This window comes from Girardinichthys multiradiatus, chromosome 9, assembly GCF_021462225.1.
Source record: "Girardinichthys multiradiatus isolate DD_20200921_A chromosome 9, DD_fGirMul_XY1, whole genome shotgun sequence".
NCBI lineage: Eukaryota > Metazoa > Chordata > Actinopteri > Cyprinodontiformes > Goodeidae > Girardinichthys > Girardinichthys multiradiatus.
The window spans coordinates 6,215,937-6,239,708 of NC_061802.1; the positions used below are offsets into that span (position 1 = coordinate 6,215,937).

General features: G+C 39.8%; 2 protein-coding genes and 2 non-coding genes across 7 annotated transcripts in view; 3 read left to right on the plus strand and 1 right to left on the minus strand.

Annotated features, from left to right (window-relative positions):
* Positions 1–4,732: 4,732 nt before the first annotated feature.
* On the minus strand, positions 4,733–11,450 carry LOC124873296 (nuclear autoantigenic sperm protein (histone-binding)). Of its 3 annotated transcripts, XM_047373845.1 has the most exons (15): positions 11,282–11,445; positions 10,877–10,918; positions 10,696–10,809; positions 10,419–10,499; positions 8,631–8,737; positions 8,104–8,421; positions 7,826–7,866; positions 7,676–7,746; positions 7,472–7,545; positions 7,213–7,401; positions 6,319–6,482; positions 6,133–6,210; positions 5,965–6,039; positions 5,396–5,527; positions 4,733–4,928 (listed from the first exon to the last, which is right to left on the minus strand). In XM_047373845.1, exons 1-15 carry the CDS (start codon positions 11,317–11,319, stop codon positions 4,893–4,895), a joined length of 1,560 nt encoding a protein of 519 aa, XP_047229801.1. In that variant the 5' UTR covers positions 11,320–11,445; the 3' UTR covers positions 4,733–4,892. The 3 variants fall into 3 exon arrangements, with proteins under 3 accessions (XP_047229801.1, XP_047229802.1, XP_047229803.1); XM_047373846.1 differs by lacking the exon at positions 5,396–5,527 and having other exon boundaries at positions 11,282–11,450; XM_047373847.1 differs by lacking the exon at positions 8,104–8,421 and having other exon boundaries at positions 11,282–11,447.
* Positions 11,451–11,796: 346 nt separating this feature from the next.
* trnam-cau lies at positions 11,797–11,869 on the plus strand. The gene has a single exon. It is a non-coding gene; the product is annotated as a tRNA-Met (tRNA).
* A 7,962-nt stretch (positions 11,870–19,831) lies between these two features.
* trnar-acg lies at positions 19,832–19,904 on the plus strand. Its single transcript has one exon. It is a non-coding gene; the product is annotated as a tRNA-Arg (tRNA).
* A 66-nt stretch (positions 19,905–19,970) lies between these two features.
* The window catches only part of LOC124873343 (glypican-5-like), a 107,893-nt gene continuing 104,091 nt past the window's right edge, over positions 19,971–23,772 (plus strand). Inside the window, exon 1 of one of the 2 annotated variants that reach the window (XM_047373913.1) lies at positions 19,971–20,107. Coding sequence is in view for 1 of the 2 variants with exons in the window: in XM_047373912.1 (XP_047229868.1) it covers positions 22,281–22,458 (178 nt within the window). In the remaining variant the exon portion in view is untranslated. Of the gene's footprint in view, positions 20,108–22,176; positions 22,459–23,772 lie in introns of those variants that run through there. The other variant, XM_047373912.1, reaches the window with a different exon arrangement.

Consider the following 23,772-nt stretch of genomic DNA (forward strand, 5'->3'; position numbering starts at 1 on the left):
CCAAGCGTGCTGCGGCCCGGGCTGTGGCAGAGGCAAAAACTCGGGCCTGGGAAGAGTTCGGTGAGGCCATGGAGAAGGACTACCGGTTGGCCCCGAAGCGATTGTGGCAAACCGTCCGACGCCTCAGGAGGGGGAAGCAGTGCTTTGCCAACACTGTTTATAGTGGGGGCGGGAGACTGCTGACCTCGACTGAGGACATTATTGGGCGGTGGAAGGAGTACTTCGAGGATCTCCTCAATCCTGCCATCACGCATTCCGTGGTGGAAACAGAGGCTGGGGACTCGGGGTTGGACTCTTTCATCACCCAGGCTGAAGTCACCGAGGTGGTTAAAAAGCTCCGCGGTGTGCAAGAATGTATCAGGAAATATTAATATTTCAAGTGTGATTTAAAGAACAATACTGGGGGAAAAGCGAGATTTAGAGCAGATTTTCAGTCCCATCTAAGATGACATGTAGATGTAAATAACTTCTGCTGCTTATGTGAACCTTAAAATGATTCGTCTTTGGAATAACATTGCCCTTCTCTCCCCACCCCTCCTCTTCCATGTTGGTTTGACTGAAGCTGAGTATAGTGCACGTGTCAGCGAACGCACCGGCCTTTTCCGATTACCAGTGAATGCAGCATCAGACGATGGTTGGAGTTTGCCCTGCTTGTAATGTTTAAAGTAACTTGTTTCACTTATAGTCTAATGAACCACCGCTCTGTCTCTTTAAATTGTCGGCGTTTGAGCGGTCAGCCCGGTAACATGTATAGTACGACGAGGAGGGTGAGCTCGGTAATCTGTGTACCGTAAAGTTCATCATGCACCGCATAGGCCTGCAGCAGGTTCTGATCCAGCTGGTGAGTTTGTTTAGCCGCTTCTGTCTGATGGTGTCTATAGTTATGTTGCTGGGTTAATATGATCGCTTTGAAACGGATGCACTCCATCTACATGTATTTTAGCTCTCATGCCAACTCCAGCTTGCTGCCTCCACCTTTGACTCACTGTTTACAGGTTTCCAGGAGTTTTGCATCCTTGGCAAGGGCAGCGAGGTATGTCATGTTATAGATATACAGTACATACCAAAAGTTTGGACACACCTTCTCATTCAAAGAGTTTTCTTTATTTTCATAACTATGAATATTGTAGCTTCACACTGAAGCCATCAAAACTATGAACTAACACATGTGGAATTATATACTGAACGAAAAAGTGTGAAACAACTGAAATATGTCTTATATTCTAGGTTCTTCAAAGTAGCCACCTTTTGATTTGATTACTGCTCCGCAAACTCTTGGCATTCTGTTGATGAGCTTCAAGAGGTTGTCACCTGAAATGGTTTTCACTTCCCAGGTGTGCCTTGTCAGGTTTAATAAGTGGGATTTCAAGCCTTATAAATGGGGTTGGGACCATCAGTTGTGTTGTGCAGGAGGCAGATACAGTACACAGCTGATAGTCCTACTGAAAAGACTGTTAGAATTTGTATTATGGCAAGAAAAAAGCATCTAAGTTAAGAAAAACGAGTGGCCATCATTACTTTAAGAAATGAAGGTCAGTCAGTCCGAACAGTTGGGAAAACTTTTAAAGTGTCCCCAAGTGCAGTCGCAAAAACCATCAAGCGCTACAAATAAACTGGCTCACATGAGGACCGCCCCAGGAAAGGAAGACCAAGAGTCACCAAGCATGAGTTTTAACCATTAAACTTCTGATAATGGCTTTACAGCTTCCTCCTCTAACACAGATGTTCTGAGGAGTGAGGTAACCTAAAGGTCATACACTTTGGAACACTTAATAAAAGAATTTCCATTACAACCGCCGCAGGAAAGGAAGACCAATAGTCACCTCTGCTGCGGACGATAAGTTCATCCGAGTCACCAGCCTCAGAAATCGTAGGTTAACAGCAGCTCAGATTAGAGAACAGGTCAATGCCACACAGAGTTCTAGCAGCAGACACATCTCTAGATCAACTGTTAAGAGACTGTGTGAATCAGGCCTTCATGGTAAAATAGCTGCTAGGAAACCACTGCTGAGGACAGGCAACAAGCAGAAGAGACTTGTTTGGGTTAAAGAACACAAGGAATGGACATTAGACCAGTGGAAATCTGTGCTTTGGTTTGATGAGTCCAGGTTTGAGATCTTTGGTTTCAACCACCGTGTCTTTGTGCAGCGCAGAAGAGGTGAACGGATGGACTCTACATGCCTGGTTCCCACCGTGAAGCATGGAGGAGGTGGTGTGGGGGTGCTTTGTTGGTGACACTGTTGGGGATTTATTCAAAATTGAAGCCATACTGAACCAGCATGGCTACCACAGCATCTTGCAGCGGCATGCTATTCCATCCGGTTTGCGTTTAGTTGGACCATCATTTATTCTTCAACAGGACAATGACCCCAAACACACCTCCAGGCTGTGTAAGGGCTATTTGACCAAGAAGGAGAATGATGGGGTGCTGCGCCAGATGACCTGGCCTCCACAGTCACCGGACCTGAACCCAATTGAGATGGTTTGGGTTGAGTTGGACCGCAGAGTGAAGCCATGAGGGCTAACAAGTGCTAAACATCTCTGGGAACTCCTTCAAGACTGTTGGAAAACCATTTCAGGTGACTACCTCTTGAAGCTCATCAACAGAATGCCAAGAGTGTGTGGAGCAGTAATCAAAGCAAAAGGTGGCTACTTTGAAGAACCTAGAATATAAGACATATTTTCAGTTGTTTCACACTTTTTTGTTCAGTATATAATTCCACATGTGTTAATTCATAGTTTTGATGCCTTCAGTGTTAATTTTACTTGTGAAGAACTTTGCATGCTATTCTATATAAAAGTATTTGGTTTTGGGACTTCAAATGCAACAGTGGGACCTATTAACTGGTTTATTCACCTTTATTTTGCGTTTTCATGACAATGTAAAGCTATGTTCTGAAATATAAATTTGTAAAAATAAAACAGAAGACAAATGGTGTATGATAGGTTGGTTCATTGCAAAAGTATTAACACAGACCTCAGTTAGGCCAACATAAAGTAGCTTAAGCATGGAAGGAAAGGGATAAATGGTTTAAAAAAAAATCCCTTTACATGTTAAGTAGGTCAATAAGTTCACTCAGACCAAACCGCTTTCTTCCACGTTTGGGGTGTCTGCTAAATGGCATGTGGCACACTGCAAACAGGACTTTCTACAAAGTTTTCCTTTTCACTAATCCATAAAGGCAAGGTTTGTGAAGTGCACTAATAGTTGTCCAGTCCCTGCAGCCCTTTGACACTTGCCATAGTCTTCTTGGCTGTTACTGAATAATGCTGTCCTTGCCTGGCCTTAGCCATGTCTTACCAAATTTGCTGTTGTGCCATATTCTATCAATAACAGGATGAGGGATTCCTTCTACTGGGTTCATTAGCAGTTGCTGCTTACTTCTGAGACTTTCACAGAACATCTGTAATTGGAGATTAAATTATACAGGTAGTTATAGATAATGGGACCGAATACAAATGCATGCCACACTTTAAGCTTTTATATCTAATTTTCCTTCCAGTTTAAATTTTAACATTGCTTTGTTGGTTTTTCACAGAATCCCAGGCAACTGAAGTTCAATAACAGTTCAATTTACTGTTGGTGCAATTCATCTCAAGCACTACAAAGTACTGTAGTTTGGAGATATTGGCCATGTATCATGCCATCTTTATGTGGTTTAAACATGTTGAGCAGATGTAGTTTTCTTCACGAGTTCTACATTTGCTTTGTTGCCAAAACGTTCACCATCACATTTTCCAGGTGGGGAGTCAATAGCAGCAGTGCAGAGATTTAGGTTGTTTAGATGCCTTCCTCCAAAAATATCAGCTATCCAAACTAATGTAAAATGTACATAGATCCAGATGCATATTTAAGATTTTGCAATTGTTTGATTCTACTCTGCATTTCATAGGCCAAGAAAGGTTTTTATGGTAAACTTGTTGCTTCAATGAGTTTGAAAATATTTAGATTAAACAAACTCATTTAGTAATTGAATATCAACTAAAAGTATACAGACTAAAACATGCCATTTGATGAAACCACCACCACTTCAGAGCAGTAATTGGGCAAAAATTGTATAATATATACATTTTGCAATTAAGAGGAAAAAATCTTTGTAAATACATGATCCAGAAGTCCTTAAGTGGCATAGGTTTAGCTTCACCTGGTTCAATTTCTGTAATAAATCTCATATTATGCACCATTTGCTATCCAATTAATTGATTAATCAATTAGCTAATAAGACAATTAGTTGTAGCCCTAAAATATTTCCTGCTGCTAAACAGTCTAGATTGAATCCTAGGAGTGCCACCCACCACCTTGTGGCAAGCTACGAGCAGCACGTTTTTGATGAGCAAATTTGAGGGAAAAAAAAAAAAAAGGCACTGGAAAACTGACATCATTTGCAGTTAAATGTTTTGCTTAGTTGTATGCACCATCCAACTTGGCAATCTTTTACCATAAATCATGTGAAATATTTTTGTGAACCCAGAAGCTCATGATTTTTTTAATCCAGTAACGCAGTGAAAACAGCCCAGGTCCAACTTCATGTTGCACTTTGCTACAGTACTGGAAATTTCCCCACTGAGAATCATATCAGTATGAATGAACCCCAAACACATTAAGCTTTGGAAATAATGCAAATCTGTAATTTGGTTTTTCAATGCTTTTTTAGGACAGTTTTGTTGCAGCCAAATATGCAGTCAGGATTAAAAGTTTCAAAGGAGACTGAAACAACAAAAAAAACTAACATTTACATCTGCAAATTCTTTATTTTTACTACAAGTATACAAAACTTGAAAGACAAAATCTGTGAAAATGGGTCATATTTACAGGAACAAGAGTACTGGAAGGGGAGGAGTTGAAGAGGCATGCCGTGCTGGTTTCAGAGTCAGGAAGAGGGTGAAGGCAGTCAAGAGAACTCTACAGAGGCCGCCTGGCTGGAAGGCTAGAGGAAATTAACAAAGGTTCATGTCAACTGGCTACTAGTTAAGATATTAAACACTTCATAGGTAAATTTATTTGGTTACTTGAAGAGTGAAGGCAAAATTTATAATGCAGATATTTGACATAGTCAGGTTGTTCAAAGACAACCTGCATGTACATCTGATGCCACACAGTGATGTGCAGGCAAATCTGAATGAACAGACCTCAAAAAGCCAAGACTCTGCCATATTTTCTGGTTATAGAGTTTCAAGAATTAAAGAAAGTTCTTAGACCTGATTGGGATACCTAAAAGCTCCCCCCTCCCTGTTATAAGAAGGTTCTTACACATCACTTCAGATAAAGCCAGGACAGGAATCCCACCAAAAGCAAGTATTAACTCTGTCCATCAAACTACATAGATTAGCAGAACCACTACCTATGTTCAGAGTCTCTAGTGAATAAACTCAGTAAGATAGGCCTATCACTCGCCTCCTGTGATTTTCCCTCCTGGGTTTCATTGCTGTTGCTGGCACTAGAGTCACCGCTGCCATTAACAGAGGCTTCCGGTTTCAGTTGTTTAGCATCTGTGTCCTTTACTGGGCTCTCCTCTTCTGGTTTCCTCTGTACAGACACAAAACCAGGGCACAGGGGAGGAATGGAAGACTGAAAGCTTCTGAACAACAGTATTTGATGGAAAACAACCACTCGGGTTGATTTTAATAGAAGCAGCAGCCGAGCAAACGTCACACTGTTTATTCATGCACACAAATCCGTTCCAACTCGAGATTCAACTTCTAGCACCAAGTCCTACCACAAGACAATCACCAAAACATGCAACAAGTCAAACTCTGTAACACAAGTCATTCAAAAGCTGAACCACACACACCTAAAAGCCTGATTGCTAAAAGCCCTAATGACCTCCCACAGTGACATAGCTGCACAGACCAAGCGACAAAAGCAGCCCCCCCCCCCCAGAAAAAAAAAATCAGTTTTCATCCTGGAAGAAACAAAAAAATGCGTATCTGAAGGAAACGTTGAATTACAGATTAAAGTTTTACCCTTTTCCTAACAAGGTGAGAGATGTCCGACACCGCTTTGGAAGATGAGGCACTACCAGATGTTTTAACTGGAATCTAAAAAAAAATAAAATAAAGGTTCTGATTGCTCCAGGTTCCAAGACATTGTAATAAGAACTTAGAGCAGAAGCAATGAAGTTGTGCCCTTACCTGGCTGGAAGATGCAAAAGCAGTTGAAGATGAAGGACCACCATTTTCACAGGGGAATGTTGAAGTTGAGGGAGTCCCCTGCAAGAGATTAGTTTTGCCACAAGTCAGAGCTGCACCAACCTTCTTCCTTGTACATCCGTCCCTGCACATTTACTGAGGATCCCTTAGTTTTGTTGTAGTACTCACCAATGTCTGCTGAATCGCCTGTGAGGCAGCACTGGCTGTTCTCTGGCTCTCCTTGGCATCATCCACCTTTTCCCTGATATCAGGAAGAAGCTGGTTGAGTTCTTCCATCTCACTTTTCTCCTCTGCTGCACCATCATCTCCATCGATAATCTCCTGGAGCATGGCTACACAAAAAACAAACATGCATTACATACACAGTAACAGTTAAATGCCTGCCCACAAATTGTCAGGTTTTATTTTTTGAAATGCATGATGCTGTTCAACTTTGTAATCTGCAGGAACCTTTCCCAAGAACCAGTGTATTTTTCTGGGGGCACCATTTTACCCCCCACATTTCTACTGCATTTACTATGGCATACATTAATTATTAGGGTAGAAATTCACTGTGCCAGTAACAATCTAAAACTGAATTAAAGTAAATTCTGAGTCAGAACTCTCTTTGCATCCCATGGAAGTCTACAATTCATTTAATGTTTCCACAAAGGTTCACAGACTTTAATCTATTTGAAAGCGGGTACAAAACATTTTACAGATACTAAACATCTATGTGTTTTACTGTTTGCCAACAAAAATAAAATTACTGCTGTTGTACAAAAATTTACTGTTGATGTTAAATTTTGAAACGGCAAAAAGAATTGTAACTGTTCAAGTAGCAAGAAATGCTTTGCAACCTTCACTTTATAAAACTTAAGCATTAGCCTAGAGTAGAGACCAAAAGTACATCCTTCATAACGGGACTTTTTTCTGGGGTAGATTTCTATCCTGGTAATCTGATTTGGCTACAAGTCCTGCAGTTGAGACGTGAAGGCAAAAAAAGATTGGCTACAGTTTAAAAACGAACATTGGTTCCTGGCAAAGGTTTCTGTCTAAACGAGGAAATTGCTGAGTTAATACCTAGACGAGTCTCGATGACCTTTATGGAGCTGTTGTAGTGCTGGATGGCTTGGTTGTACTGGTCCATGGAACACAGTGTTGTAGCAACATGGTAGTGGGTCTCGGCAAGCAGGCGACTGTGAGGAGGCAAGTGCTTCAGCTGCATAGTGAGACACTCCTGAAAGTCCTCTAGTGCCTGAGGATAGTTACCTGGAAATTAAAAGTGGTTAGACCTTCAGTGGAGACAGACAACTCTACTCTTCAGTCTTGAACAGTTTACCTGTTTCTGCACTAACTTCACCAAGTTTCAGATAAGCCTGTGCTGCCATCAGCTGGTCATCTTTGCTTTCCTTCCTATAGAGGGTGGAAATATGAACAGATTGTCAAAAGCAAGTCTATAACACACGATTAGTCTACTCGATAACAAAGAAAAGACCCATCCTGACTTTGCCACCAATAAAATGCTGCCATATTGCCTTATTACCTTTTAAAGATGACTTTGGACAACTCAAGCATTTCCCAAGCCAGCTGCAAATTCCCAACATCCTCCTCTTCCTGAAAGAGTTGCATTTTTATGCATTTATTTTTCCAGATACATTCCAGCAGTTGCTGGTTTCTTTAAACAGGAACTCACATTATCCTGTCCATCGTTCTCTTCATCCTCATTGTCGTCACCTGAAATGTACAAAAAAAAAAAAAAAAAAAAAAGACAAAGTTTTGAACTAAAAGTTCAGAACATGGTGCAGAAGGTGAAAACAAGTTAATCATAAAAAAATCCTCAAGATAAAAAACGTTTCCCAAAAGTGCACCCACCAGTGTCACCCTTCAGTTTACCATGTGTGATGTTTTAATGCAGAGTGCTTACAAACCATGCGTTTAACACCAGTGCCCAGATATCTAAACATCTACTACCCTCTGAATATTCTTCAGTCTGTTCAGTCTCTGTAGTCGATTCTTCAATTCCCTCCTCTTTTACTTCAGATTCTTCATTCACACCTTGCACTGAAACACTTTGGACTGCTTCAGTTCCCTGGACAGAACTCTTCTCTTCCCCAACCACAGTAGAACTCAAGGCATCCCCTGTTCCATGTTTTACTGGTGCTTCTGACGCAGCATTTTCGTCTTTCACTTCAGTGTCACTGGTCACGTCTTTAGATTCGACCTTTGAGCCTGAATCCTCCCCCGTCATCGCATCATAGACCTGCTTTCGCAGCTCTTCTCTAGCTTTCTCTGCACCAGAGTGGCACATAACATTTCTTGACATAGGCTCAGCAGAAATGTATAGAAGAGATCAGTGCAAGTCCAACAGTTGATTACACTTTGATATTTATATTAAAATACTGTCTTTAGATGTGTTTCAAAGAAAACCTTCACAGGGCAAACTTTATACAAGCAAACATTCATCTTATATATAGATTAAACTAACAAAATATACTGACCATCAAGGTTGTCAGCGCTCTCAATATTAGAGTTGCTGGGCTGCTCCTCCTCTTCAGATTCTTCTGGGACTCCCTCCATGGCATTACCAAGGACATCATTCTCCATCCTGCATGCACCAAGATTGGTTGAAAACATAGCTTTGGGCCATATGTTTGCACAACAAACTACTCTTTCATTTGCATTAGTTCTTTCTACAGAAACACACCAGGAAGTACATTTAGGAGCAGATATGCTAAAATGACTGATTAAGAGATAACTATAGCTGAGTTAAACATGCACTAGACAACTGCTGAGTAGTTTGTTCACTTAGTAGAACTTGGCCACAGACTGAGAAATACCACTAAACTAAACCTGTACGTAATGTTTTTGTTCCCTTTTATAGAAAAGTTGTCTGATGTTTCAAGACAATGAATGCATTCAGAGTTGAACAATGATATAAGAACAACCCAACAGGCGAGACCAGAACTGGACTTGATCTTTTTCTTGTTGGTGAAACAAGAAACAAAAGCACAATCTTCAGTGTGGGAGCTGTAATGGAGGGAATGATTCAGTCAGTCAGTTTCAGCACAAGTGAAGAATTTAAGAGTTGGAAGAAGGATCAAAAGGCGCAGGAAACCATCTTCAAATGAGGGACATCAGCCATTCATTCAGGCATCTACTTTTAGACAGACTGAGACTCCAGCAGATAGCAGAAAGCTGAAGCAAATCCAGCAAAGTTATTCCATTTTATCCTTTGAACAAGTCTAATTCCATCTATCATTTAACATGCTGGATTACGAAATGTTTATAGCCTTTTGAAATTCTCAGGGTAAGGGTCTACTTAATATGCATGAACCCATACTGCTGACTGACCGTTTACAATGTTAATCTAATCCTATTGCCAAAGTTATATCCTGCGCTACTGCAGCGTTGTGCAACAACAAATGCTCTCTCGTATGGTGAGATCACATCTTGCAATTGTAGCTTGTGTAATAATAAATGATTCCAAAAGCATAACCAATCAGAGCTTTTTGCTATTAGATGTAAACCGGGACACAGCTGTTCATTTTTAAGAGGAGGCCCTTTTAATACACATTCACTGTGTTCAAGAAGTATAAAATGAGAACATATGAATTATAATACATCTCTTAAAATAAGATATGCCTTAATTCTTTTGTTTGGTTTTATTTGTACGGATGTCATGCAGAAAGAGACAGTGCTGTAACTTTGGGTTGTTTAAGGGATCTTAGGTTTTAATCTTCAGAATGCTAAATTTTCAGAAGTAGATAATGATTTTGATGTGATTTAGAGTTCCTAAAGACAAGGCAAAACAGTCTGAGATTGGCATCAACAGGTCAGAGCTTTACAAAAAAAAATAAAAAATTCTAAATTTATTCAGCTACAGCTAAAAACAATGAGATGCACCCAATTTTCTGTTTAGGTACTCAAGTTAAACTGAGATGAGAAACAACTTACATCTCTTAAATATAAGAAAACACAAAGCCCTGAGTGACACTTGCAAATAATAGGGATGCACAATGTATCTGCAATAATGTCAGTATTGGTCCAATAAGTAAAATCAGACCAATCATAATAACCAATGTCTAGCTCTAAGGACTGTGGGGTATTAAACTGAAGGAGAGAAGTAATGTCAGCAGTGTGGTTTTTCTCACAGTATCAAAAGGGTAGGGAGATATGTATAATATTGGCTATCGGGCACAACAGCAATACTAATATTGCCCAAATTTTCATATCAATGCATTTCTAGTAAATGCAATTAACCTATTCTCTTAAGAAACTAAACAAACCTTGCAAGCTCCAATAAGGACTTCCCATATAGGAAGAAGGCCTCGCCACATTCATCTGCTGTGTCCCCATATTTGGCAGCCCTGCAAAAGAATGAAAATGACATAAAGTCACCCTAATTACTATGAAGTCAAGGAGCTGTGATTGCCAGTTTACATTTGAGTTTAAATGTGCAGAAACTAATACGAATAGTACATTAATATTAATGTTCTAGTTTTTAAACCCTGAAAACAGCTCAGCAGCAATAGATTTTCAACACGTTTAGTCATGGAGACTCACAGCATGCTGCAGGCGTCCTGGAAGACACTGAGAGCAGAAACGACATCACCCATCACCAGGTGCCTTTTTCCTGTGCCGATCAGTTTCTTAGCCTCCTCCAAAATCTCACCAGAGCTGCAAGGTGGAAAAAAAGGTGAAATAGTTCACATGAGCAGAAAAATTCAGATTTATCCATACTTACGTTTCTGCTGCAGCTGTTGAAGAGCACGGCTTCTCCTCCACACTGCAAGAGTTCAAACGAGTTTAATCGAAAACATTGTCCGAGACACTAAACTTTAATGCTGACTAGGTAGCTATAATCGATAACCGAAAAACGTTGGCTATGCCTTATTGTTATTAGCGTCTCATGGCTGTTAGTCAGTTAGCCGTACAGTGCTAAGAGATAGCGACGCTGGCATTAACAAGTAAATATCAATCCACCAAGAAATATTTACAGCGTTTCCGACGGCACGTAAAAACTACTAATATGCACCAACAAACAGTTACGTGCCATATCGCGAGCATTACTGCCGGAACAAGCTAAAAGTATGCTAGCCATTCTTTGCGTTGTTGTAGCAGCAGTGAACAATTACAAACGACTAATTACCTTCCAGAGCCCGACGCAGTGGACGTTTCCTCCGGCATTTTAATCAAAGGCCAATAAAGACGACAGAGCAATACCAGCACCCTGCTCCGCAGAACACGACGACCCGACAGACCCACTTGAACCGTCCTTGTTGGCGCGCTTAAATAGAGGGGAAAAAAATGGTATTCTATTTCCGCTTAAGTTGGAACGCGGGAGTTTCGACTTAAAGGGGCCGCGGCAATTGTGACGCTACGTTATAAGAAAATAACACGGAAACGGAACGGAAAATAATAAACGAACAAAAATGACATTAGAATGTTACACACCGGAATAAGTCGCCGCGACTCTTGTTAGTTGCTATGTAAAATAACATCAAAAGGTAAATTGAAGATTGGTCATTAAATCAATGACCAATATCAGCGTTAACAGGTATAATTAAAGCATCTGCGTTGTTGCCCTTCAATATCAGTATATACCAAAACATATCACGTGTTTGGTCGCCCACTTTAATTGGCCACGTGGCCTTGTGACTGCAGGCCTCGTTGGCGCAGTAGGCAGCGCGTCAGTCTCATAATCTGAAGGTCGTGAGTTCGAGCCTCACACGGGGCATCAGTTTTTTTTTTTCCTCTTTGTCGGAGAGCAAACCTGAAACGTTTTCAATTTACTACTCCTCAATTTTGACTGTACACTAGGGCAGGCTTCTTTTAATAACGTTCTACGGAGAATTCCTACCACTTCATTACACATACCTACACCAAGAATAGCCAATCAGGACTTCTTGATAATTTCTTCTAAAAATCAAATGGGTTGTCACAATGCCAAAATGCCTACAAAAATGAATGTGATCCATTGTACACTGCTCAAAAAATAAAGGGAACACTTAAACAACACAATATAACTCCAAGTAAATCAAATGTCTGTGAAATCAAACTGTCCACTTTGGAAGCAACACTGATTGACAATCAATTTCACAGCTGTTGTGCAAATGAAATAGACAACAGGGAGAAATCTTTGGTGATTAGCAAGACACACTCAATAAAGGAGTGGTTCTGCAGGTGGGGACCACAGACCACTTCTCAGTACCTATGCTTTCTGGCTGATGTTTTGGTCACTTTGAATGTTGGTGGTGATTTCACACTCGTGGTAGCATGAGACGGACTCTACAACCCACACAAATGGCTTTGGTAGTGCAGCTCATCCAGGATGGCACATCAATGCAAGCTGTGGCAAGAAGGTTTGCTGTGTCTGTTAGCGTAGTGTCCAGAGCCTGGAGGTGCTACCAGGAGACAGGCCAGTACACCAGGAGACGTGGAGGAGGCAACAACCCAGCAGCAAGACTACTACCTATGCGTTTGTGCAAGGAGGAACAGGAGGAGCACTGCCAGAGCCCTGCAAAATGACCTCCAGCAGGCCACAAATGTACATGTGTGGGTCAGTAATGGTGGGGGGTGGCATTTCTTTGGAGGGCCGTAAGGCCCTCCATGCGCTCGCCAGAGGTAGCCTGACTGCCATTAGGTACCAAGATGAGACCCTCAGACCCCTTGTGAGACCATATGCTGGTACGGTTGGCCCTGGGTTCCTCCTAATGCAGGACAATGTTAGACCTCATGTGGCTGGAGTGTGTCAGCAGTTCCTGCAAGATGAAGACATTGAAGTTATGGACTCGTCCGCCCGTTCCCCAGACCTGAATCCGATTGAGCACATCTGGGACATCATGTCTCGCTCTATCCACCAACGTCACGTTGCACCACAGACTGTCCAGGAGTTGGCGGATGCTTTAGTTCAGGTCTGGGAGGAGACCATCCGTCTCATCAGGAGCATGCCCAGGCGTTGTAGGGAGGTCATACAGGCATGTGGAGGCCACACACAATACTGAGCCTCATTTTGACTTGTTTTGAGGACATTACATCAAAGTTGGATCAGCCTGTAGTGTGTTTTTCCACTTGAATTTTGTGTGTGACTCCAAATCCAGGCCTCCATTGGTTAATACATTTGATTCTGTGGAAATATAAATGCCTTATCATTAGTAGCTAAAGCTAAGATATATTTGGGATTTGCTGCTATAGATTGATTATTATTAGGAGTTTTTAGTTATGCTTTTGAGAGTTAGAAAAATCCTTAAACAGTAGCTTCTAGTGTGGTCACACAATGAGTGTTTATTATTCAAGGTTAAAGCTTGCAGGTGTTTTCTGTCTGTATCGTGAGAAGCTGGCAGTGTATTGGAGGCATGGTACTCCTCTCCCTGAAGATTACTGAAGATGTGTGAGAAACTGACCTTCAGCAAAAGAATGTGTGAGAAAACTGAGAAGGGCTGCACAACAAATGTAAAATGTATATTTCCTGTAGTATGTGTGTGTTCAATAAAAGAACTGTGCAGGGGAGAGAAAAACAGATGTGTTCCTGACTACGCAGATGCAGCACCTCTCTCCCTGGCCGGATGAACAACTTTATTACTTAGTCTGTGTTTTTCTTTCTTAGAGATTCAAGTCTAGTTTCTCGTACAGAACTAAGATGCTTTGACCAAATAAACGAACGCGCAGGAGTTTAGAAGAACAACTCCAACAACTCCCATTAATGATTTTTGTGTGATTTTGTTGTCAGCACATTCAACTTTGTACAGAAGAAAGTATTCAATGAGAATCTTTCATTCATTCAGATCTAGGATGTTATTTGAGTGTTCCCTTTATTTTTTTGAGCATTTTTAAATGTCCTGTCACCTTGTGGGAAAAATAACAGAATCGATTTTAGGTCAGTTTAGTTCTTATTTGCTAAAACAAAACATTACTAAATTACGGTGGCCGCGGGGTGCAAAACACTTTTACAAGTACCGAAACAAATTTACATTTCAGAAAATACTTTTACATTTCAGAAAACAATTTAACAAGATGCGAAACAAATTTACATTTCAGAAAACAAAGTTACATTTCAGAAAACACTTTTACATTTCAGAAAATCAACCGGAAAGGGAATGTACCAACGCCGAGGCTGACCCGGAAGTCAGCCTCAGGGCTGCATCCTTCGAAGGCCGTATTTGTAGGCCGATTACATTACAACGCGGCGACAAAGGCTGTCCCAATTCATGAATCATTCCGAGCAAATGCTGCCAACAAATGTGTCCTTATTTTGCCCGATTTGAAGGATGCGTTGTGTGTATCCTTCGCGGCCCATCATTTCCCATCATTCATTGCGGGTCGAAGCGGATTGGTCAGGCAGGGGAAGCCATGGCGGACCATAGCAACAAAAGCTGTGAGTAAATTGTGGAAAATTACACTTTCTGTGACACAAATTAAGTTCTACAATGTTTTTAGTGCGGGAATATAACTATGTAGACGTGAAATATCTGCTTGATTTATCAAGACATCGCTTAATTTCAAATGTGCTCCGACGTGTTCGGAGTTTTCCGTTCCCGGCGTAACCGGCTCGCCTCGCCAGCCCTACTGGCGGTGAGGTGAGCTAGCCCGGTAGAGATCTGACCGGACTATCGGCACTAAGCTCCCACTGGCAGTCATCACAGTGAACGTTTAACACAAGTGATTTCTAACAGTTTATGTTATTATTTTAATTGTTACTGAAAATCGATTTAATATTTCAGGTGATATTAAGGTTAACCAGAATAAATGGTCAGTTTTATGTAATCCAACTGTATTGCTGGAGAGTGTGATTGAGAATAAATAAGCTTTACAATATGAATTTTTAATTAAGAAATGTGCTATATGTTTTAAAAGTTATTTATAATTCAGTTAGCATTATAATTTCTGATTCCAGGTAAACCCGACGAGGAATACACCTCCAAATGTAAGTGAATCTCAGTAAAGAAGTGAAAAGTTTGAAAGAGCTTGTTTTAGACATTTGCATAGAAATATTTTCTTCAAATTAAGACAAATGTGGAATTAAAAAAGGCTTTATTTTTGCTCTGATATTAAGCAAGATATATATTTTTTTAGGTACAAAGGAGCAGACGGGCCAGTTTATGAAGCTCAGGGGTGAGAACCACCACCTTTTTACTGGAGCTAAAAACTCAGCCACCGTGACTTGGAGGTACAATAACAACATTCTTTGCAGTCAGTTTCTGTCCAGTTTCAATAACTCCTATCTTTCTAACTTTCATAAATATCCATCCAGTGATTAACATACTTCTTTCGGTTTAGGACAATTCTGGAGAAGATGGACCAACAGGGGAAGGTCACCGCCTTTGCAGGCCAAAACAATGTGGGACAATTTGAAAAAAAAAAAAAAAGAATTTAGATTATGTTCAGAAGTTCTCATGTCACACACAAATAAAAAAAAATATTTATAAAAGTCTTGTTGATTTCTCTGTTTAGTCAACTCTTTTTTTTTTTATTCCATCTAACTTTAGGATTGGAAGTATCCAGGGTCAGGAGAGGGAGTCAGTGAAAAGCCCACTGCTGCTACTTGGCCCTGGTTTGTCCTTATGGATGAGGTGTTGGGACAGAGGTCTTCCACAACACCTCCTGTCCTAATTGCCTCCATCCCTGAGGACACTCCAGGGCCAAGCGGAGCGGTGGGCAACCAGAAGGAGAAGGAAGACAGTGAGCCAGCAGGAAGGGGTCAGAAAAGAAAGAGGGACAGAGATGAGGAGATGATGGAGTTGATCAGGGAGGACATGAGGGCACAGAGAGAAGCAGAGGAGAAGAGGGCACAGAGAATGGACAGAATAAGATGCTACATAAGAAATATTAAGTTTTGTTCAGATTGTTTCTTAAAATTTTAAGGTGTTCTAATAAATTTCAAAATTGTTTTTGTCACTAATGTTATTTTCATTTGATCTAACAATACATCAACTTCATTTAAAGTTATAAACAGAATTTATTATGAAAAATACAAACAGCATTTTAAACAGAATGGGGGAAGAAAACATTCAAACAGATCAAGATTACAAGAAACAAAAGGCATAAAATAAAACTATGTACAAGTATTTACAACGGCGACAGCAGGATCAACCTGAGTGACTGGTTCCTGGAAAAACCTCTTGAACAGAACAAAGAGGCAGATGTCTTTCTGAACAGAAAGTCTGGCGGTGTGGCTAAATCTCTCGCAAGGTCAGAGACATGGATGGGATGCTGCAACTGAGACCGGTGGTTAGTCTTTCTGGATGGTGAGTGAAGCATCACACAGGTGGTCTGCAGATGTTTGTGATGCCTCTTTCTGCTGTCATCGTCCATCAAGTGGGTTTAAAGGGCTGGCTGAATTGACGGCTGCCACATCACTAAGAGGTAATCGGAAAAATGAAGAATTAGAAGACGGTGCTCACAAAATATTACAATTAGTTATACCCCTCAAACATTAATCACATCTATAATATTATACTTGGCTGCAAACAGTAGTCATGTTCTGGTGGTACCTCCTCCAGGGCAGACACCTCAGCTGAAAGCTGGTCCTGCCAGAGAGCAACGCTGACTGCCTCAGTCCCGACCTCACCCTCATCCTCTTCTACAGCCTCCTCTGGGTCATCCTCTGGGGCCATGACATCCCCAGCACCAAGGCAGATGTTGTGGCGGATGGCGCATGCTGTTATGACCTGAAAACAATTTAAAAGAGGGTGCATTTATGTGTATGTGTATATATTATGTATAATTTATATATAAGATGGATCTAGGTCAAGACGTACGTGAGGTACAAAGGTGTCGTGCACCTCCAGCGCTTGCAGGAAGATGGCCCTGAATCTGGTTTTCATCATTCCAAAAACACGCTCTATTATAGAGCGTGTTTTTGGAATGATGGCTGTTAAAGCGCTGAGCTCCCAAACCTTGTCTTGTCCTCTTGTAGGGAGTGATGAGGGGGAGTGGATATTGGAGGCATGGGTACCCTCCATCAGCAAGGATAAAATGCCCTGGAGGAGGATAAACTGTACAGTGGGCTGTGGCGGAGCACCCTAGAGTCATGCACTGACCCAGGCCAGCCCACATACGTGTCAATAAAATGGCTCTCAGAAACTGCCAGCAGAACTATGGAAGGGAAGAGTTTCCTGTTCCTGTAGCACTGACCATCAGGGCTGCTTGGACACCTGAAGTGGATATGGCAGCCGTCAATTGCACCCACAGCTTTAAGAAAAGCTCTGTGGCGTCTGGTGTCCTCCTGGTTGAAGAAGCGTTTCAGGACTGGGACACTCAGGTTGATCCTGCAGTAAAGGGGTCTGGTCAAGAAAAGGGAAGAATGGAGATGGAAAAACACATTATTTTTAAGGCATGCTTCTGGATATTTTAAGTGATCAAAGCAAGTAGATACCAATACACCAAAAACACTGCATTATTATATAATTATCTAAGAACAGCCAGAGGGGATCAAATACTTTATAATTCCCATCTATCTTAAAATTTAAAGTTGTTGTTTATAATATATATATATATATATAAAATATGTCAACATACATTAGCCATAAAGTTGCTATCTCTTTGTTTATTGGCTAGTTAAATCAAACATTTTTTTTACCTGAACATGATTGTCTCTGGATTGTACCTGGAATCAGAAATTATAATGCTAACTGAATTATAAATAACTTTTAAAACATATAGCACATTTCTTCATTAAAAATTCATATTGTAAAGCTTATTTATTCTCAATCACACTCTCCAGCGATACAGTTGGATTACATAAAACTGACCATTTATTCTGGTTAACCTTAATATCACCTGAAATATTAAATCGATTTTCAGTAACAATTAAAATAATAACATAAACTGTTAGAAATCACTTGTGTTAAACGTTCACTGTGATGACTGCCAGTGGGAGCTTAGTGCCGATAGTCCGGTCAGATCTCTACCGGGCTAGCTCACCTCACCGCCGGTAGGGCTGGCCAGGCAAGCCGGTTACCATGCCGGGAACGGAAAACTCCGAACACGTCGGAGCACATTTGAAATTAAGCGATGTCTTGATAAATCAAGAAGATATTTCACGTCTACATAGTTATATTCCCGCACTAAAAACATTGTAGAACTTAATTTGTGTCACAGAAAGTGTAATTTTCCACAATTTACTCACAGCTTTTGTTGCTATGGTCCGCCATGGCTTCCCCTGCCTGACCAATCCGCTTCGACCCGCAATGAATGATGGGAAATGATGGGCCGCGAAGGATACACACAACGCATCCTTCAAATCGGGCGAAATAAGGACACATTTGTTGGCAGCATTTGCTCGGAATGATTCATGAATTGGGACAGCCTTCGTCGCCGTGTTGTAATGTAATCGGCCTACAAATACGGCCTTCGAAGGATGCAGCCCTGAGGCTGACTTCCGGGTCAGCCTCGGCGTTGGTACATTCCCTTTCCGGTTGATTTTCTGAAATGTAACTTTGTTTTCTGAAATGTACATTTGTTTTCTGAAATGTAAATTTGTTTTCTGAAATGTAAATTTGTTTCGCATCTTGTTAAATTGTTTTCTGAAATGTAAATGTGTTTTCTGAAATGTAAATTTGTTTTCCGAAATGTAAATTTGTTTTCTGAAATGTAAAAGTGTTTTCCGAAATGTAAATTTGTTTTCTGAAATGTAAAAGTGTTTTCTGAAATGTAAATTTGTTTTCTGAAATGTAAATTTGTTTCGGTACTTGTAAAAGTGTTTTGCACCCCACGGCCACCGTACTAAACTCGTCATGTCGTCCTAAACTGGATTCTAAGCAAACCCGGCAATTTAAACTTTAAAATTTATCTAGGAATTTTAAGAAGATTTTAAGAAACAGAGCCCAAAAAACAATTGATATGCTGTAAATACAGATTCACATTTGTTTTTCCCTGACACTTAGATATTTTATGACAAAGTGTTTGCTGCAAGGAAAAAAGTAATTTACTGTAATTTTTTTAATTTAAAATTTAAAACAATTGCTAAAAATATGTAAGGAATAAAACAATGCTACTGCTCATAATTTCAGAACAAAGGTTGTTGCCTAAAATTAATACAGTGTAGGTTTTTTAAAGAATAATGATCAGAAAAACGACGAACATACAGTTATATTAATTTAAATACAGCAGTTTTAGGACAGTAATCAAACGAACAAAAAGTAGTTTGATGCTCTCCTTAAAATAATTAGGACTCTCCGCTCTCCAACTCAGGACAACTGTGCTTAATGTAATTTTAAAATACGACTTTCTTGTGAGCAAAATTAGGTTTTGTTTGCCAGTTGTTTCTATGAGGACTCGAACTCTTGCCTCATGACGTTTATACAGCATCGGGATCGCAATACGTTTGGCTTATGAACTTTATTTACAGGTACACATTATACAATGGCAGACATTCGCTTTTGTTGTTCTGACATTCGTTGTAAAAATGTTCAAACTGTCTTACTATTTTTGAGTAATTGACCCGGCTGTTTCTAACACAAAATGTGTGGTTTAAATACGGTGTCATGCCGGAAGCGCTCTACATTTATACTGCAGTCAAAGGGATTTTACTCTCAGCAGTAAATAAATGGGTGTATAAAGGTATTGCATCTTAATACACTTTAACATATGTAACGCCATGTAGACGTAAAGTCACCTATCTGAGTGTTTCGTGAAAAATGCGCACAGAGGCCACATTCCGGAAGAACAACTACCACATGGGGTCCTTGTCAAATCCTGTGGGCCAGTGGCGCAATGGATAACGCGTCTGACTACGGATCAGAAGATTCTAGGTTCGACTCCTGGCTGGCTCGATATTTTTTTTTTCCGTAAAGCATCTCGAATAATAGTTTGGGTAAGATTGTATTTTAAGGTTAGCAGTCCACCGTTGTCATTTTGTTCGTTCCTTCTTCCACATTGTGTCTGAAAAAAAAAACCTTTTTTAGCAGTTTATATTTCATTGTTTTTCCTCTAACAAGTCGGGCATAAAACGGCCAATTTGGCCGAGATGACAAAGGTAAGAGGTACAAAGGTACGAGATGGCAAAAGCCAAAGAGACCAGACGTTTTTTTTTTTTTTCAAGTTTTTTTCAGCTATTCAGTTGTATTACATTTAAAATAGACTTACCGGAACACCAGGCTCCGGACTTCTTCAAAAGCTTGATAAAATGTTATTAGTTTCTTTAAAAAGAGATAATTAAGAAAATTAGCAAAAACACCTGCTTATTTTTGAAAATTCAGCCGAAAAAAACAGTTGGAAGTGCCAAACGCGACGGAGAGTCTAAATTCGCGAAATTATAATAGGTCTAGGTTTTCAAAATGATTTTACTGAAGACGTAAGCGCGTTAGACATCTTTGCCCAACAGGTGGCGCCATACTTCCACCAGAAAATTTCCTATAATTCAGCATCACACAGTTGAGTTTAATATTGTCTACAGAATAGAGTTGCCAACCGTCCCTTGAAAAATGGAATCGTCCCATATTTAGAATAAAAAGTACGCGTCCCGTATTGAGCTGAAACGGGACGCACGTAGTCCCGTATTATTAGGTGGATCAAAAATCTTCACTAAAATGTCAATAGAATTAATAAATGATGCGGTGCTTTATATTTAACATTACGGTAAATTCATTACCAGCCATATCCTGCTCTGTGACCAATGAGCTGACAGAATATTTCGACTCATCTCATTGGCCAGCAGGTACCGTTGCTAAGGGTAGATACAGGTGTTACGTCGATTCGCGTTTTCCCATCAGATACGGTTTCCCCAGCGTGTCCTCGCCGCTTACGTGACAAAAAAGGCCCGTGTTTGTTCAGCGCACCGTGCTTCCGCCGCAGGAGATCTACGGACACCGTGAAAGTTCAAACAACGTGTTTCGGCGAAGTTGTCCCACTTTTTTACAACTGTGCTCTCATGATAGATATAGATAGATAGATAGATAGATAGATAGATAGATAGATAGATAGATAGAAAGGTGGATGCAAGTTCTTCAGACAGCTGACATCCCCAACATCCAGGCTATTGTACCCTTTTGTCCTCAGCATCCCTTCTTCTAGTGGGTTTGTGGAAAATATTTTCTCCATCATGAAAAATAAGTGGACTGATGTGAGGAACAAATGTTCTACTGAATTAATGAGAAGTGAGCTAATTGTCAGTCTAATTAATGAAATGTCCTGCTCAGAGTTTTACTCTGTAGTCCTGAAAAGCAAACAACTCCTTGCAGCAGCAAGAGCTCAAATGAAATATAAATGGAAAAAATAGGTTGTTTCCACATAATTCAGCACTGCAGTTTTTAGTTCACTAGTTCAATATTTTTTTCACTACACCTGTACAGTCATGGCCTTTAAGGCACAAGTGTTTATGTTTACAACTTTTCTACAGACTTTTTGTTTCCACTAAATGCACTATTACAAAAATGTTTTGCATTATACTGTTATGCTTTTTTATATTGTTTTAAGTTAAGCAGGACGGAGGTCTTTTCAATAGTGGTTTATTTATTTCAGAAGGATATTTGTTTTTGTCTAGTAATTTTATTTTGCAAAAAGAATAAATTATTTTATAAATTGCTGTATAATTGTTTTTCCATGGATATTTGTATCAGTCAAAACATGCATCGAATTAAACTTGGGTTCGAGTCAAAGTCATTTCACACAAAGAAAAAGGGTGAAAAAAAAAAAAAATAATTACCAGGCCGGTAGAGGTGCAGACAGTGGAGTTGGATAGCCCTACCAGGAGGTGTCCCTTATTTATTTATCAAGGAGTTGGCAACCCTACTACAGAAGCGTGCTTATGATGATGCGTCATATGATGTAAGTTTGATTAAACGTCTATGTAATAACTGCAAACCCATATGGCTATGGTCACTCTGCGGCCTTTTGTTATTATTCCACTTCATGTTACAGTGGTTTATGGTTCATTACTTTGCCGTAAAATTTTATTTCGAAAAAAAAAAAAATAGAAGCTACGAGATTACAAGTAGTCAATATAACATGCCGATTTTTATTCCACATAACAGCTAAGTAGCTAATTGAATTAAGAGCGGGGGAGGGCGTATGGAAGAGAGGAGGGATCTGACAGTGGGCACCGGGCAGACTCACAGGCTGCAGATGAAGTTTTCAGTCACACATCCCGGTGGGACTTTAAGGAATTCAAAATAACCTTCCAGACTCCACCGTGCGACTGACATGTTGCGATGTTCCCCGATGACATACAAAGCGTTCACTTGGTTTGGGTCATTTTGTTGTGTTTTGCACTTCTACCGGAGGCTGGCTGTAGGTCAGCCGATGCAGGCAGCTGTCATGAGGTGAAGATAGCTTACATGATGCGCCAGATAGGCCCCGTGGATTTGGTGCCAGAAAGACCGGGTACAGGTCAGTCAGTAAATATGATGTAATTTGCGTATTTATAACGCAGCATTCACAATGTTCTATAAACTAAACCTTAAATACAAAAAATGTGATTTATATTTAATAAGGCAAATAAAGGTGTTGTCATGTATATATATATATATATATATATAGAGAGAGAGAGAGGCTATTAATATATATATATATATATAGGCTATTAATTCAATGTTATATTTTAATTAAATATTATTTCTACCACAGGTTAAGCATGGTACGTTTTTACTTTCAGGGTGATAATTTTAAAAGAAATACGTTAGCTTCACAATTTCACTTATTAGTTATCTATTTTCAATATTTTGCACAAGTCAAGAGCTTGTCCTCATTTTATTTTTGTTTAGCATCTAAAGAGCTGGAATGTTTTGTAATTTTTAAAGCACTCTTGAGAAATAGCTCTCCAGGGTTTCCGAAGGTCCTTTACATTTGTAATTAGATTTGTTGCGCTTATTTTAAGTGTAGTAATTGCATCTTACTGTGGTCATAGAATATTTGGTTTTATTTGTTTATTTTTGAATCTATCTATAAATTATTCAAGCACAAAACATCTGTAGCCAATAACTTAGTTTTTAAAACAACCAAGTTTTAATTGCATTTTAAGTGCTTTAATATTGTAAAAACAATACTACTTTTTACTACACAGAAAATGCCAAAGCAATCCATATTTACCAGGGTGCTTTGCAAAGAGATGATAAAGTCCTTGCATATCTTGCATCCATCACAATTATGCTATATACGCAAAGTCTTTATATGCAGTATGTGTCGTTAAATATATTTCAATAAATCAGACCAGAAAATAAAACAAACTTTAATTGGCACATCTGAACAAACTAGTTGAACATGATGTAAAAGTAATTTTAGAGCAAAATAGTTTTTCAAAGACAAAAAAACTGGACTTTAGAGTGGTATATGACATCCCCCAGTTAATCATTTTCCAATTACCAGAGCCTCATCAGAAATGCTCTCAGTTCCAAATTGGACAAAACTGTCGCCGTACTGAAAGGTCTTAGAAAATCAAAATTTCAGTATTTTTATACTTACTGCTGTCTGCAAAAAAATTATATAAGGTATGTCTTGGTTTGGTGCTGAGACTGGGCTGTTTAGATGGGTTAGAGCTGCAGAATATATTTATCTGAATCATTATCTCAATAGGAAATTGTGCAAAATTACAATCCAAAAGGACTGCTAGGATGTAATATTTGGTCAGCTGTTATGTTTCTTGTGCCACTATCTGCTAATAAGTTATTGGGCCAGTTGGAAAGATTTTAACCCTTATTTATGATC